Here is a 14,488-nt window from a genome sequence, read left to right as displayed (position 1 = left end):
TTCATTGTCGGAAATCACAAGCTTCAGCCACAGCACAGAGGTAGAACAGGGTTTAGGGGGCCACGTTCTAGAAATCGATCTGGGACCCGCACCTTTCTGACATTTATAACACATCCTGTGGATATATCATAAATGTCCGTGATGGGAAAACCCCTTTAAGTCACCTGACCTCACTTCATGTGTTTAGGACAGGTCCATTTTCTACATTTAGGCTTCAGGTGAGTTTACAATTTTTAGGTCAGGAGCAAGATGAGCCACGTACTGCCATTCACTACTCGTGAATGAGGATGCAGCGATCTGAGTGAGGCGGTCAGTGCGTGCGCATAGACTTTCTACTGAGCGTGTACACTGCTCCGATCAGAGGCTGATCAGAGACTAAGCGCTTCGCTTTAGTGATCGGCGGGGCTCTCATTGCTTGGAACCCCACCAATCAAAACTTCTGACGTCACTATCCCATGTCAAAATGTAAAAAAAAGTTTAGTTACACTTAATTTTTTTCTGCTTGTAGCAAAGATTAAGGCGGGATTCACACGACCGGGTCGGGTCCGAGCCCGAGTGCCGGCCGGTAAAATCGGCCATTCTGCCCGGCCGGTTTGCATAAAGTTATGCATCCGTGCCGGGCCGGGCAGATCCGGACAGTGACATCAGCGGCAGCTCCTGAAGGGGAATCCCCATGTGTTCGGGGATTCCGCTTCAGGAGTTTCCCCTGATGTCACTGCCCAGATATGGACAGAGACATCAAGCGCTCTGTCCAGGAGCGGAATCCCCGAACACACGGGGATTCCGCTCCTTCAAGGAGCTAAAGTGCGGCTAGCACATAGCAGAGCGGGGAGATACCTCCCCGCTCTGCTATAGTGGCGTCGCTGCAGTAGTAGCAGCCGCAGCAGCTGCTGCTACTAGCGGCGCCATCTAAGGTGTCGCCGAGCCAGGGTGCTTTTAACAAGCAGGGGAAGGGAGCCAGCGCAGCGCTCCCTCCACCTGCTGTACACCCCGGCCCTGCAACACAGTGTGCAGCGATGCCATTCGTCAGAATGGCATCAACTCCTCCTCCTCACATGCACTCTGCGCTGTGAGGAGGAGGAGATAGAGCGCAAGCGCCGGGAAACCCGGCCATCACTCGGAACACATTCCGGTGATGGCCGTGTAATACCCGGCCCCATAGACTTCTATGGGGGCCGGGTGTCCGGGCAAAGATAGAGCATGTCCTATTTTTTGACGGCCGGATTTTCCGGCCGTCAAAAAATCGGTCGTGTGAATAGCCCCATTAGGGGTCTATCATTCCTAATGCAGCCGGGTGCCGGCCGATTTATGAACGGCCGGCACCCGGACGGGAAACCCTGCCGTGTGAATGAGGCCTAACTAGACATTTTTCATTTGGTTCCCTTTTGTACAGAATATCGGCACAATCCATTGTTTTCTGGGTAGATCTATGCGTCTGCAGACCACTTCTAAGCCCGCTCACATTTAAAGGGGTACAGTCTATTTCCCTGCGGGTGGTTTAAGAATAGAAACTGGGTACAGACCTTGACTTTGGCCTGTACATTGCTGAAACACAGGTGCATCCTGTGTAACCATATGAGATCTATGTCAAATGCTAGTGTATACATAATTCTAGAATATTTTTTTTTTTTTTTTAGTATGATCAATTATGATCTGTACGTGTTTTAATTAGCATTTTGACTGTTGATTCAACAAATGCAAAACCTAGCAACATACCTTCATGACGTAATTTGCAGTGTTCGTGTTTTTTATCTTGTTTTTGTGTTGTGCAGCTTCTAAACAAATCTCATGTTCCATGGAAACGGTCAGCAAGTAGGATGTGTGCTGCTTATAGATCTTTTTGTCTTTTATTATTATTGTAATTATGGCATTGTGTGGAAACCCAGTCTGCGTATTCATGTGGAATTGAACAGGGCTACAGGAAGTATTGATGTGTCAATGAGACCACCTGATTTACACTCCATTCACAATAGCATCCTAAATACATATAAAAGGAATAACCAATCTGTTAAAAGCAGCCTGTTGATGGTTTCCAGGCAGCAAGATACTTAAAAAAAATAATACAAAAAAATATATAATGCATATGAGGTCATACAAACATAAAGGTCTGATTGGTTGCTATGACCCCTGTTAGTTCAGGTGGTTCTTGACTTTTGACTCAACCCGTGCGGCACATTCGAACGTCAATTTTCCAGTTCACGTCCGTGTAATCTTTCACTCTGCTCTACTTTTAAGGGTTAAACTACTCTGGAAGATCTATTACCCCCAGAAGCCACTGAGTTGTATCTGTTAATTCTGACAAGAACAAGGCCAAGGTCATGGAAGTAATGCGGCTTAGGCCTCCCATTTCTCCAGTGATGTCATGAGGAATATTGCTGAGGCCAGATCTTCGCTCGTATCTATATTGTGAAAGCTTCTCTGTTACCACAACCACTCCAATCACCGCAAAATGCAACTCTTTGTAGGGAGAAGAAAAAAAATCCCTGACTTGTCACTTGATTGCCGCTGTAATCTAAGCTGCCTGTAGAAGTTTCCACTCCCAGAATCCTCTATGATAAAATACAGGCAAACATTCTTTCAGTGCAGAAGTATGCGGATAATTACCTATTTTTTTTTCTTTCTTTTTTATTAAGGGTTTCCATAGTTTGGATAACTCGACCTTACATCGACGGCTTTATGAGCGTCTAACTGATCTTGAGTGGTAGTAATGGTGGTGGGTCGATCTCCTGAAAACCCCATGACCGACAGAAACTGCAATGTTAATGTTGGTTTTCTCTGCAATAGACCCAGTAAAACCAGTGGCCATCAACCTTTTTTTCATCTATGTCCACGGTATTTCACCACCGCTAAGAACTACACTGGATTGGGCTCGATAGTACGTCTACACCCTCTTATTGTGGGCATCCCCTTTAATATTGGGGGAAATACGATTTATTTATTTTTTTCTTTGAGAAAAGCACCCGCTTCCCATGTATATTGGACTTCTTCTTCGAAGAGACCACCCATGTAGACCAGTGTTTCTCTACATACACATTAAAGCAAAGTCAGAAGAACCCGCCGATTTTGGCGTGATCGGCCGATTATGTAATGTGTATGGGGGTCTCTGCTGTCGGGGGAAAGAAGGATCCAACTATGTGTCTTTGTTGGATTTCAACATGCCCGATCCTTTGTTCCAGCGAGACTTTTGACGAGTGTCTGGCAGCAGCTTATTCCCCTCTCCCCATTGAAATAAACATGAGTATTTGGCCGAGCTTGCATGTTTGTAGGGGCGGTCAGGGAGAATTAGCCATATTGTACTCCATATTAGCGCAATAATTTGTGACTTCTTGCCCTTTTCCTCCACTCACGGCACTTTAATACAGTGGGTGGGGCTTATCAGAAGGGGCGTGGCCACCCACGATTTGACAAATTCACTATAATTTACTCCTGGCGCAAGTTATAACTGAAGTCGTCACCAGCTCATAGCTGGTGTAGATCTCACTTTTCTGGCGCACGGACAGCAGAAGATGCAACACATTTTTTGAGAGGGGCATTTTACACCTTTTGGCATCAGACTAAGGATGGCGTATGAAACGCCAGTCCAAGTAAATCTGCCCCATTATTTCCACGGAATCCGAAAAATAAAGAAATCTGTATGAAATTGGAGGGATACAGAGGCGCAGTAAGGGCGAAAACACTTGTATGGGCGCCACAATACAGCTCTGTACAACTCAAAGGTTAAATGAAGCCGTAATATGGCTGTGTGAATTAATCCTTAAAGGGGTTGTCCACTACCGGACAACTGATGACCTATCCAGCGGATAGGTCATCAGTATATGATCTGTGGGGGGTCTGATCACCGATCAGCCGATCTAGCTTCCTCCGGGCATCGGATGTCCATGCCGGAAGCAGATCGCGCCGGTCACGAAATAGAGGCCGAGCTGCAGTACTGTTCCTGTTCAAGTGAATAGGAGCAGAGATGCAGTTCTATAGCACGGCCGCTATGCAATGTACGGAGCCAACTGCTTCTGGGGTCCGTATATTGCATACTGTGCAATGACATCCGGTGCCCGCAGGCAGCCGAAACAGCTGGTAGGTGCGGGGCCCAGGTGTCCGACCCCCACAGATCATATGCTGATGACCTATCCGGTGGATAGGTCATCAGCTGTCCGGTAGTGGACAACCCCTTTAAAGTAAGGTTATATATACTTGGGCCATTCAATAGTCCAGAGCGTTTAATAATCCGGCAAATCCCATGTGTTTGTTCATAGGACATTATTGATAAATGTAATAAAGCAGTATGATGGGTGCAAGTCGCCGTGCTGTTTGCCTGTATCGCAGAGAATTCTGAAAGTCATTGTGGTGAGGGTGTTATCAGCGACACGTTCACAGCTCCCGTATGACAGGTGCTCACATACCGCTCGCTGTTACCACATTATTATCTCCGGCGCTTGCTAACGACCTGATCTGCAGATTGTGAGATTGTTCTGGGCCAAAGGTCATTCCAGGTCGCTGCACTTTTCTCTCACGTATAAACAGGAAGGTGTGTCCGTATCGTCCAATAGCACATGGACTGGGGTGCAACGCCGAGGGCGGCAGGCGTAACCTGTGTACTGGGAAGCACCGTCATGTTTTTTATATATACATATTTTTATATAGATCTACATGACAAAATGAAAATGAATGCTTTTAAACAATAAAAAAAATATATATATTTGGCTGCGTTCACAACCTACGTTCTGTTCTGCTCCGTCAGAGGAGCCGAACAACGAAATAACGGAACAGACGGTTCCAACACACAACGGATACCGCCGGTTGCCGACGGAATCCATTGACTTCAATGGGTTCCGCCGGCTTTCCGTCGCGGTGTCCGTGATTTTACAGGACACGATAGCGCAGCATGCTGCGAAATAGTTTCCGGCAAACTGCCGGACCTGAGACGGAGGCACCCAACAGAGCCTCCGACGCAGATGTAAACATAGCCTTGCCTGTTCACATCAGTGTTGGCTTTCTATTCCGCGGTTCCGTCTGAGGTTTCCGTCGGGTGAACCCCGCAACGGAAAGTCAAACTGAAACCACAGCTTCCGTTTCCGTCACTATTGGTATTAATGGTGACGGAAACATTGCTAATGGTTTCCGTTCATCACCATTCTGGCAGGTTTCTGTTTTTCCGACAGAATCAATAGCGTTGTCGACTCCGCTATTGATCCCGTCATTATAACGGAAATCTGCCGTAATGGTGACGAACGGAAACCATTAGCAATGTTTCCGTCACCATTGATATTGATGGTGACTGAAAGAGAAGCTGTAGTTTCAGTTTGACTTTCCGTTGCGGGGTTCACCCGACGGAAACCTCAGACGGAACTGCGGAACAGAAAGGCAACGCTTATGTGAACAGGCCCTAATACACTTTTTTTTATTTTCAGAAAGAAACAGCGCCACCACTTTTGTCTCTGGCCATGTTTGGTATTGCCTTCACTTGAATGGGGCTGAGCTACCTGTGTACATAAGTGGAGCTGTTTCAGTTTCTGAGTTTTTTTTTTTTTTTCTCATCTCCTACAACACATTTAAACGGGTTTTTCAACAAAAAGTTTTTATAAATCCTCCCTAATTTTTTTAATTGTCATTTTTGTTTTGGGATTTTCTTTAAGCCTGTCCTATGCTGGGTGGAACTTAGTTGTCCCGTGTCTACCTTCTACCTAACAGACAGTAGAATCAGAGCAGTTGAATATGGGCATTGTGTTTTTGTGTTTTACACATTTTTCTGTGAATAAAAAATAATTAAATGTGTGTGTGTGTGTATATATTGTATATATATATATATGTTAGTAATGGAAATCTGAGTAGGTTTAAGCTCAAACACTCCACAAACTCCAGAGCTCTTATGTTTTGTTCCTCCGTTGTTCATCTAGGAAATTTATGAATAAATTAACACCTGGGTGTTACCAGATGGGGGTGTGTCCCTACACAGACTGCCACTGTCCAATCAGTGCTGACAAAATGAGACTGTAGGGACACGCCCCATTTCTAATCGGAATAACAGCGGAACGGCACAAGAAAAGCTGCTCCAGAATTGTTATTCCATGGGAAATACATTTATTTACTCAAGAGGCAGGTGATAGGTCCTCTTTAAAGGAACATTCCTGGAAAAACTGATGCATGGTGTCATGCACCGCCCCCTCAGCCTCTCCACTAGGCATTACACAGTGTATCAGTTTTGCCTGGAGCGCCCCTTTAAATTTATTGTCTGGCTTGTCATCTAGTAGGATCAGAAAGTAACATTGTTGGGTCCTGGCACTGGGACCCCCACAGACTTCTAGGATGAAGTGACTATGATGCTTGGTGCCCAAAACCCTTGGACAGTGATTTGGGATTTTTTTTACTTTGGACCTTCCCAACGGATTTGCCGTTGTTTTCCGATTTGTATCCACCCGTCATGTTGTAGATGCATTTTTCATGATCTTGACATTCAAGCCTCTTGATGTTCTGCGTTCCCTCTGCCACTCGATAAGCCTCTTAGTCGAGTCACCCATGCCAAATCGAGTTCACCAAAGGCCATGTAAATTGTATGGCTGCTGTTTACTCAGTAGGACTGAATGGGATAGAATATGCCAGGTCAACAAATAATCCGTATGAATCAAAGGATTAGACTTGGCAAGTAATGTGCGCGGTTTTATCTTTTCGTTCTTTTATCGTCTTGATGTGGTAGTTTGTAGCAAGTATAATGTCAATACATGTGGGCAGCACGGTTATCACGGTTTCCTTGGGGTCCTGGGTTCCAATCCGACCAGGGGCCACCGCTGCGTGGAGTTGTTTGTTATCCCTGCATTTACGTGTTTCCTCCCACAACCCAATACCATACTGAAGGGTTAATAGGTTTCCTATCAAATTGCCCGCATTGCGAAAATAGACTGTGGGGCTCAATGGGGACGGGGACTGATGTGAGAGACTATAGTCTGTGTACAGCGCTACAGAATATGTCGGTGCTATAGATGCATTCGGAAATAAATAGGTTGGAGCTTTCTATACTTAACGTTTAAATCCCCAATTGTGGGACTTTTCAAGTTTATTTTTGAGAATAGGGAAGTGTGAACTTTTGATCCAAAAAGTTGCTTTATGTATGTTGTTGTTTTTTTGTATTATTAAACATGTCATTAGAGCTAGTTTATGTACCTGAATGCTGATTGTCTCCACGTAGAAATATGTCCTGCTTGGAGTTAGTTCTCCAGTAATGCACCTGCAAGCCTGACACCTACCATGGTGAGGGGGTGCCAATCATTCCCTGTACGTGTACGAACATCACTAAATAAGATATGTTCCTGGGATACCGGATTGCTTACTGCAAGAGAGTAGCCGGATACTGAATTACTGAAGAACCCCTTTAAAGAGGACCTGTCCACGTTCCTGATATGTCTGTTATAGTAAATACTTGTATTCCCCTAAAAAGAACAATTCTGGGGCATCTTTTCTTCTAACTTTGTGCTGTCGTTCCTTTGCTGTTCCTCCTGGAAATGTATTAATAAATTGACAACTGGGCTATACCATTACCCTTGTTAAAGGTTGTGTGTCACACACCCTATTGACAAGGAAATGGTAACCTCTATTTAGTCATACATTTCCAGGAGGAATAATAGAGGAACATAAGAAAAGGTGCTCCACAATTTTTATTTCACCACGTGTTAATGTAAAGCAGTACTTCACGTGTATTCCAGCTTTGTGTATTGTTTCCCTTCTAAATGGTGGTTAAAAAATTAGTTCCGTTTTGCACTAACCAAAACATCTTCTATTTAGGATTTCCATACCCTTTTGTAAAGGCAGCCTCCGCTTCTGACCTTATCATCGCCACCTATTGGCGAGTTTATTGTTATTTATAAACCCTTTTTCTTGATTTTACAACAGTCCTTTTAAAGAGCATTTCTATCCAAAAACTTAATTTCCTCTTCAGTTGTTAAAAATTATATGCCCATGAAGTCACAATCCTCTTTTCTTAGAACTCTGCATTGTCGCATTCCTCTGTTATTACTCCTGGAAAGGTATGAATAAATTAACAACTGCGTCTTACCATTTCCCTTGTCAGCAAGATGCGACATATTGGACAGCGTAATACGGTGTAGGGACACACACTATTGACAAGGAGAGTTGTAACACCCAGTTGTTGATTTAATATGCCTTTCCAGGAGGAACAACAGAGGAATGGCAGAGACCCGTCCTACCAGAATTGTTTCATGTGTACTAGTATAGTATATAGTATAGTTTCATGTATTCTAGTAAAACAGAGGTGTCAGGAGAAATGACAGCCATACTGTTTGTCACCCAGTTTTCCGAGAACCTGATGAAATGTTTTTCACTGTGTGAACAAGTCCTTAGGGGAAATGTGCTTTACTTCATTAATCCTGCTTTAAACCTGTATCACTATATGGTGGCACATGAATTTTATCCCCACAACGTAACATCCTGAATCCCTTCATAGAGGTCAGATTAGATATTTTATTTTATCCAGTCTTTTATAAGCCGTTTTGTCCATTTTATTTTAGGATAAGAAAATCATAATATCCCAACCATCAAGAGGACCAAGTGCCTTTATACCCGAAAAAGAGGTAAATACGTTCAAACGCTTCATATACAATAATGAGACTCAATCTGATTTTAATATCATGGCCTTGCTTTCTAGATGTGATCCAACCCTAAATTATATAGTCAAATTTAAATGATAAAATCAATCAATTCTAAAATAATTATATCTAATTGTGTAACATAATTATAACACCTACAGGAATCTGTAATCTATAGACACCATATATGTAAGCTGTTGTCTGTCAGTCGTTGTTGTCGTCTTGTGTGAGTGTGTGTGTTTACATAGATGGATAGATATGGGATAGATATGAGAGGGATACATAGATATTAGATGGAGAGATATTAGATGGAGAGATATGAGAGAGAGAGATATGAGAGAGAGAGATATGAGAGAGAGAGAGATATGAGAGAGAGAGAGATATGAGAGAGAGAGAGAGATATGAGAGAGAGAGAGAGATATGAGAGAGAGAGAGAGATATGAGAGAGAGAGAGAGAGATATGAGAGAGAGAGAGAGATATGAGAGAGAGAGAGAGATATGAGAGAGAGAGAGAGAGAGATATGAGAGAGAGAGAGAGAGATATGAGAGAGAGAGAGAGATAGAGAGAGAGAGAGATATGAGAGAGAGAGAGAGATATGAGAGAGAGAGAGAGATATGAGAGAGAGAGAGAGAGATATGAGAGAGAGAGAGAGAGATATGAGAGAGAGAGAGAGAGATATGAGAGAGAGAGAGAGATATGAGAGAGAGAGAGAGAGAGATATGAGAGAGAGAGGAGCGAGAGAGAAATATCAATAGATGTCCAATAATCTGGCATCTATCGGGTCCTGTTCATTTTACTGTTGTTTTTTTTATTTTATATATGTATAAGTTGTTTTTAACCTTTACAATGACCACTAGTGAGTATAAGGAAGGAAATGGATATAGGAAACAGGAAAAGGATGAGCATGAAGGAAAACCAAATGCAATTATTATTGTGTGTGCGTCTGTAAGACCCCCAGGACATCACGCTAGTCCAGTGTAGTCACATAGGTGAACAGCATATGAGCCCCAAGGATATATTGGGGCAGACACCTGAGCAGTGGGGTGTCTGCAGCCACAGGCTTTATGCGGGTGTTTGGCATTCTATATTGTTGGTTTGTCTCCCTATGTTTAGTTCTTCGGGAAAATGGTTGGAATGGTTCACAGCTTTGTTCATTGAGAATTTAGCGCCCGTTTGGTGTTTTTTCATACCGCAGTATTTAAAGCGTACTTGCCTACATTTGATCAGTGACATACGGAAGATTACCAGAATTTTAAATAACATGTAATGTGTATGACCCTTTCATCACACCCTAAAATGAATTCAGACCTCAATATGAATACGGGCCTCACACACCAAATAGTATTCAGACCCTAGACGTGACCCCAAAAGAAGTACAGACCCTAAACCTCATAGCGTTTTCAGATCCCAAATAGCCCAGTGACTTCTGCTTGCTTGCGCCGTTGTGCAGTACTCTCCACTCCCAGGTCAGGCCCCATGCACACGACCGTAAAAAAATCTCCGGAATTGCGGATCGTAATATGGTCTGCAATTATGGACCCGCCCGGTTCTATTGGCTGCGGACACCTTTCTGTATCGCTACGGATAGGTGTCCGTGCCGTTTAACCGTGCCGGGAATTATGGAGCATGTCCTACTTTTCGTTTTTACGGGCCATGTCTTCACGGGACGTGATTACAGGCACGGACGTGTTCATGAGGCCTCAGATATTATAAGAATATCTAGGTACAGACCTGCCAGGACCTTCCTCCTCATTGACTTCACCACAGTTCCCTGCACTCCCTGGTGTGGGGACATGACAAGTCCTGTTCACATTGGCATTTTTGCCATTCTATGAGAGTTCCCGGTATTTTGACTGCATTAATAGCGCAGTCTGCAGTACTAGTCTTGCCATCAAAAATACAGGAACCCAAACATTAACCTGACCCCCCCCCCCCCCCCCATTATAAGTCAGTTTAAGGAAAAATCCAACCAAATCCAGAGAAAAAAAAATTACTGCACTTGTGGAACTGGAGTAATGTGAAATGTTTGGTTTGGGACTTGGGATCTAGGCCTCTTGGCCCCCGTCAGTCTGTAGAAAAAGGATTTTTGGCGCTCTTCTTAAGATCTCCGAGTCTGTCATAGGATCTTCTTATTCAATTTAATGCTCATATTAAAAATGTCGGGGGTCTATGAAATGGGCGGTGCTGTGAAATTAGGTATGCAGCATTGAATAGGGGTTTTGTGGCCATCGGCCCCTTTAAGCACAGCAGTTGTCTAGGGAGGTCTCGTGGCTTGTCTTCTCATCCATCTCTTTCATGTTCTCCAGTTTCTTTGTGATGAGGGTCAGCGGGTTTGTCTGGTAAAATGAACACAGCGCTGAGCTGGCATCTGAAGCCGGGTGGAGAATATATGTGCTTGCATTCTTTCAAAAAATTGTGTGTGTATGTGTGTGTGTGTGTGTGTTTCATATGCCGTCCAAAAACCACCACAAAAAAGTATGTGCCGCTGTTATCAGTTCCGCCTATGTATATACAGTATGTATTTTTGGAAGTTCACTGAACTGGAGATATGTCAGATAAAGTTGTTCGCATGGGGGCAGAGTTTTCCGGATTGTGGTGGTTGCAGGTAGCCGGAACATGAGTGAAGGGAAGCAGAGAATTTGGACAGGTTCATCATACTCAATGGGGGAGTCGCAGATTTTAGCGCACACCATATTTGCGCTAAACTGTGACTTTCTACTTTTCTCGATACTTTACGAAAGTGGCGAGAAAATTGGAGGAGCTTAGTCCAGACAACAAATTTATTATAATTACCAACAGAAAATCGGTGTGGCGGGCGTAGATTTCAGTCTGTGTGGCATAGCAGGATAAAGGCATATTCCGGGCCTTTTCCTCGCTCTTCCCCTGATCTCACTCCCTTCCCCCTCCCCTTTCCCCAGTAATGGGCTGAGCAAAAATAACCAATTTGCGAGACTCCCCTGATTTAAATAGTCATAGTGTGTGTTGGCGCTTTGTTTTTTTTTAAGGCTGATTTTTTTAGATGTTTTCTACTCTTACAAGTAAGCTTTATATATATTTTTTTCTTTGGTTGTCTGATAATCCAGAACATTTGATAATCTGGCATCTATCACTTTCCATTATGCCAGTTTAAAGGTATTTTCTACGTGTGTACCTAATATTTGGAATCTGGCTCATGTGGCATCGGGATATAATTGACAGGAAATTTTATACTGATATTAAATCATACCTTACCTGTGTTCAGTGCAGAACAAATTTGGTCTGTCAGCATTTTTGTTCAATAAATATGAGAGAGGCGTGAGATAAATTGATAGATTAATATGAGATCGAAAGAGATAGATATGAGATGAAAGATAGATATGGAAAAGATAGATTTGAGAGAGAGACAGATACGAAGATAAGTAGACAGATATATATGGAGAGAAGTAGATGGATATATATGGAGAGATGTAGATGGATATATATGGAGAGAAGTAGATGGATATATATGGAGAGATGTAGATGGATATATATGGAGAGAAGTAGATGGATATATATGGAGAGAAGGAGATGGATATATATGGAGAGAAGTAGATGGATATATATGGAGAGAAGTAGATGGATATATATGGAGAGAAGTAGATGGATATATATGGAGAGAAGTAGATGGATATATATGGAGAGAAGTAGATGGATATATATGGAGAGAAGTAGATGGATATATATGGAGAGAAGTAGATGGATATATATGGAGAGAAGTAGATGGATATATATGGAGAGAAGTAGATGGATATATATGGAGAGAAGGAGATGGATATATATGGAGAGAAGTAGATGGATATATATGGAGAGATGTAGATGGATATATATGGAGAGAAGTAGATGGATATATATGGAGAGATGTAGATGGATATATATGGAGAGAAGTAGATGGCTATATATGGAGAGAAGGAGATGGATATATATGGAGAGAAGTAGATGGATATATATGGAGAGAAGGAGATGGATATATATGGAGAGAAGGAGATGGATATATATGGAGAGAAGTAGATGGATATATATGGAGAGAAGTAGATGGATATATATGGAGAGATGTAGATGGATATATATGGAGAGAAGTAGATGGATATATATGGAGAGAAGTAGATGGATATATATGGAGAGAAGTAGATGGATATATATGGAGAGAAGTAGATGGATATATATGGAGAGAAGTAGATGGATATATATGGAGAGAAGTAGATGGATATATATGGAGAGAAGTAGATGGATATATATGGAGAGAAGTAGATGGATATATATGGAGAGATGTAGATGGATATATATGGAGAGATGTAGATGGATATATATGGAGAGAAGGAGATGGATATATATGGAGAGATGTAGATGGATATATATGGAGAGAAGTAGATGGATATATATGGAGAGATGTAGATGGATATATATGGAGAGATGTAGATGGATATATATGGAGAGAAGTAGATGGATATATATGGAGAGAAGTAGATGGATATATATGGAGAGATGTAGATGGATAGATATGGAGAGAAGTAGATGGATATATATGGAGAGAAGCAGATGGATATATATGGAGAGAAGCAGATGGATATATATGGAGAGATGCGGATGGATATATATGGAGAGATGTAGATGGATATATATGGAGAGAAGTAGATGGATAGATATGGAGAGAAGTAGATGGATATATATGGAGAGAAGTAGACGGATATATATGAAGAGAAGTAGATGGATATATATGGAGAGAAGTAGATGGAATTCCCATATATATCTATGTTGAAGTGAAGCCGTGTTTGTTCTTTTCTGCACTCTATAACATTGTCGTGGTGTTTTAATGTCAGCAATCGTCTCCAAAAAAAAAAAAAATATTAATAATCTTCTAAATATAAATCTGTATTTCTGTTTATCTAAGGAAGTGTCTGCTTTCCAGGGTCTTAATTTATTGTTCTTTCTCAATTAGTTTGGCCAAACCAATGATGTGGTTACACTTGTCAACCGACTGGTGGAGAAGTACAGCACTTCCGGCCGCCTGGACAACATCACACGAGTCATGAGCCTCCACCCGCAATACCTGGAGTCCTTCCTCCGCACACAGTTCTATATGCTACGTATGGACGGACCCCTGCCTTACCATTACAGGCACTACATCGCCATCATGGCAAGTACTCCTCGCCATGTGTTCAGAGTTCTGTTACTTTCTGTTGCTTTTTATCGCAATATAATAATAAATCCTGGGACAGAGAATGGTTTATTGTCCATCTGTAAATGTACTAAGATGTTGCCAAATGCTTTAGCTCTGGGGTCTAGATGTTTTAGGTACTAGCCGCACACTTTTCGGGGTCAGCTTTTCTGTTGCGGCAGCCATATATTACGTGTCGGCCGCATTGGCACAGATTGTGGGACTCCCAGTAGCAGTGACCTATGACATATTGGCAGTGCCTAATGGAACTCTGTGCATAGCTGTATAATCAATGGATTCTGACATTAGAATACATAATATTCACATATATTAACCTCATACGCGTCAATGGAAATGGCCTATTGATGTGGTAAAGATATTCTAGGCCGCTCTGTGTAGGCTGCGGATAGATGGGCCCTTGAGCTGTATGATGGTGGTAGCACAACTTTCTATTATCCCCATACGTTTCAGTAGTAATCATGCACTAGTGTGTCCATTGTCTCCTATGCGGTGTGACTGGTCTAGTAAGTCTAGGCAAAGTCACAACCTGACGCCACCTTCTGCAGCTAACCTGATTGTGTATTGAGTTTATGGGGGTCGTGGACCGCATAATTCAAAAATAAATTCAGCAAAATCTGCGTATTCTGTAATGTGTCCCGCATCGGCTCAGTATATTTTAGTACCTATTGCACATTAGATCATGAAATCTGTGTAATATGTAAC

General features: G+C 42.5%; 1 protein-coding gene across 4 annotated transcripts in view; it reads left to right on the top strand.

The window, feature by feature from the left end:
- Positions 1-14,488, top strand: part of SESN3 (sestrin 3) — an 88,389-nt gene that overhangs the window by 49,791 nt on the left and 24,110 nt on the right. For 3 of the 4 annotated variants that reach the window (XM_075851496.1, XM_075851497.1, XM_075851499.1), the window contains 2 exons: positions 8,514-8,576; positions 13,547-13,748. In XM_075851496.1, the coding sequence (XP_075707611.1) occupies positions 8,514-8,576; positions 13,547-13,748 (265 nt within the window). The remainder of the gene's footprint in view (positions 1-8,513; positions 8,577-13,546; positions 13,749-14,488) is intronic. The other variant, XM_075851498.1, reaches the window with a different exon arrangement.

This window comes from Rhinoderma darwinii, chromosome 2 (genome assembly GCF_050947455.1).
Source record: "Rhinoderma darwinii isolate aRhiDar2 chromosome 2, aRhiDar2.hap1, whole genome shotgun sequence".
Taxonomy (NCBI): Eukaryota; Metazoa; Chordata; class Amphibia; order Anura; family Rhinodermatidae; genus Rhinoderma; species Rhinoderma darwinii.
This window is presented reverse-complemented; position numbering and strand designations above follow the sequence as displayed.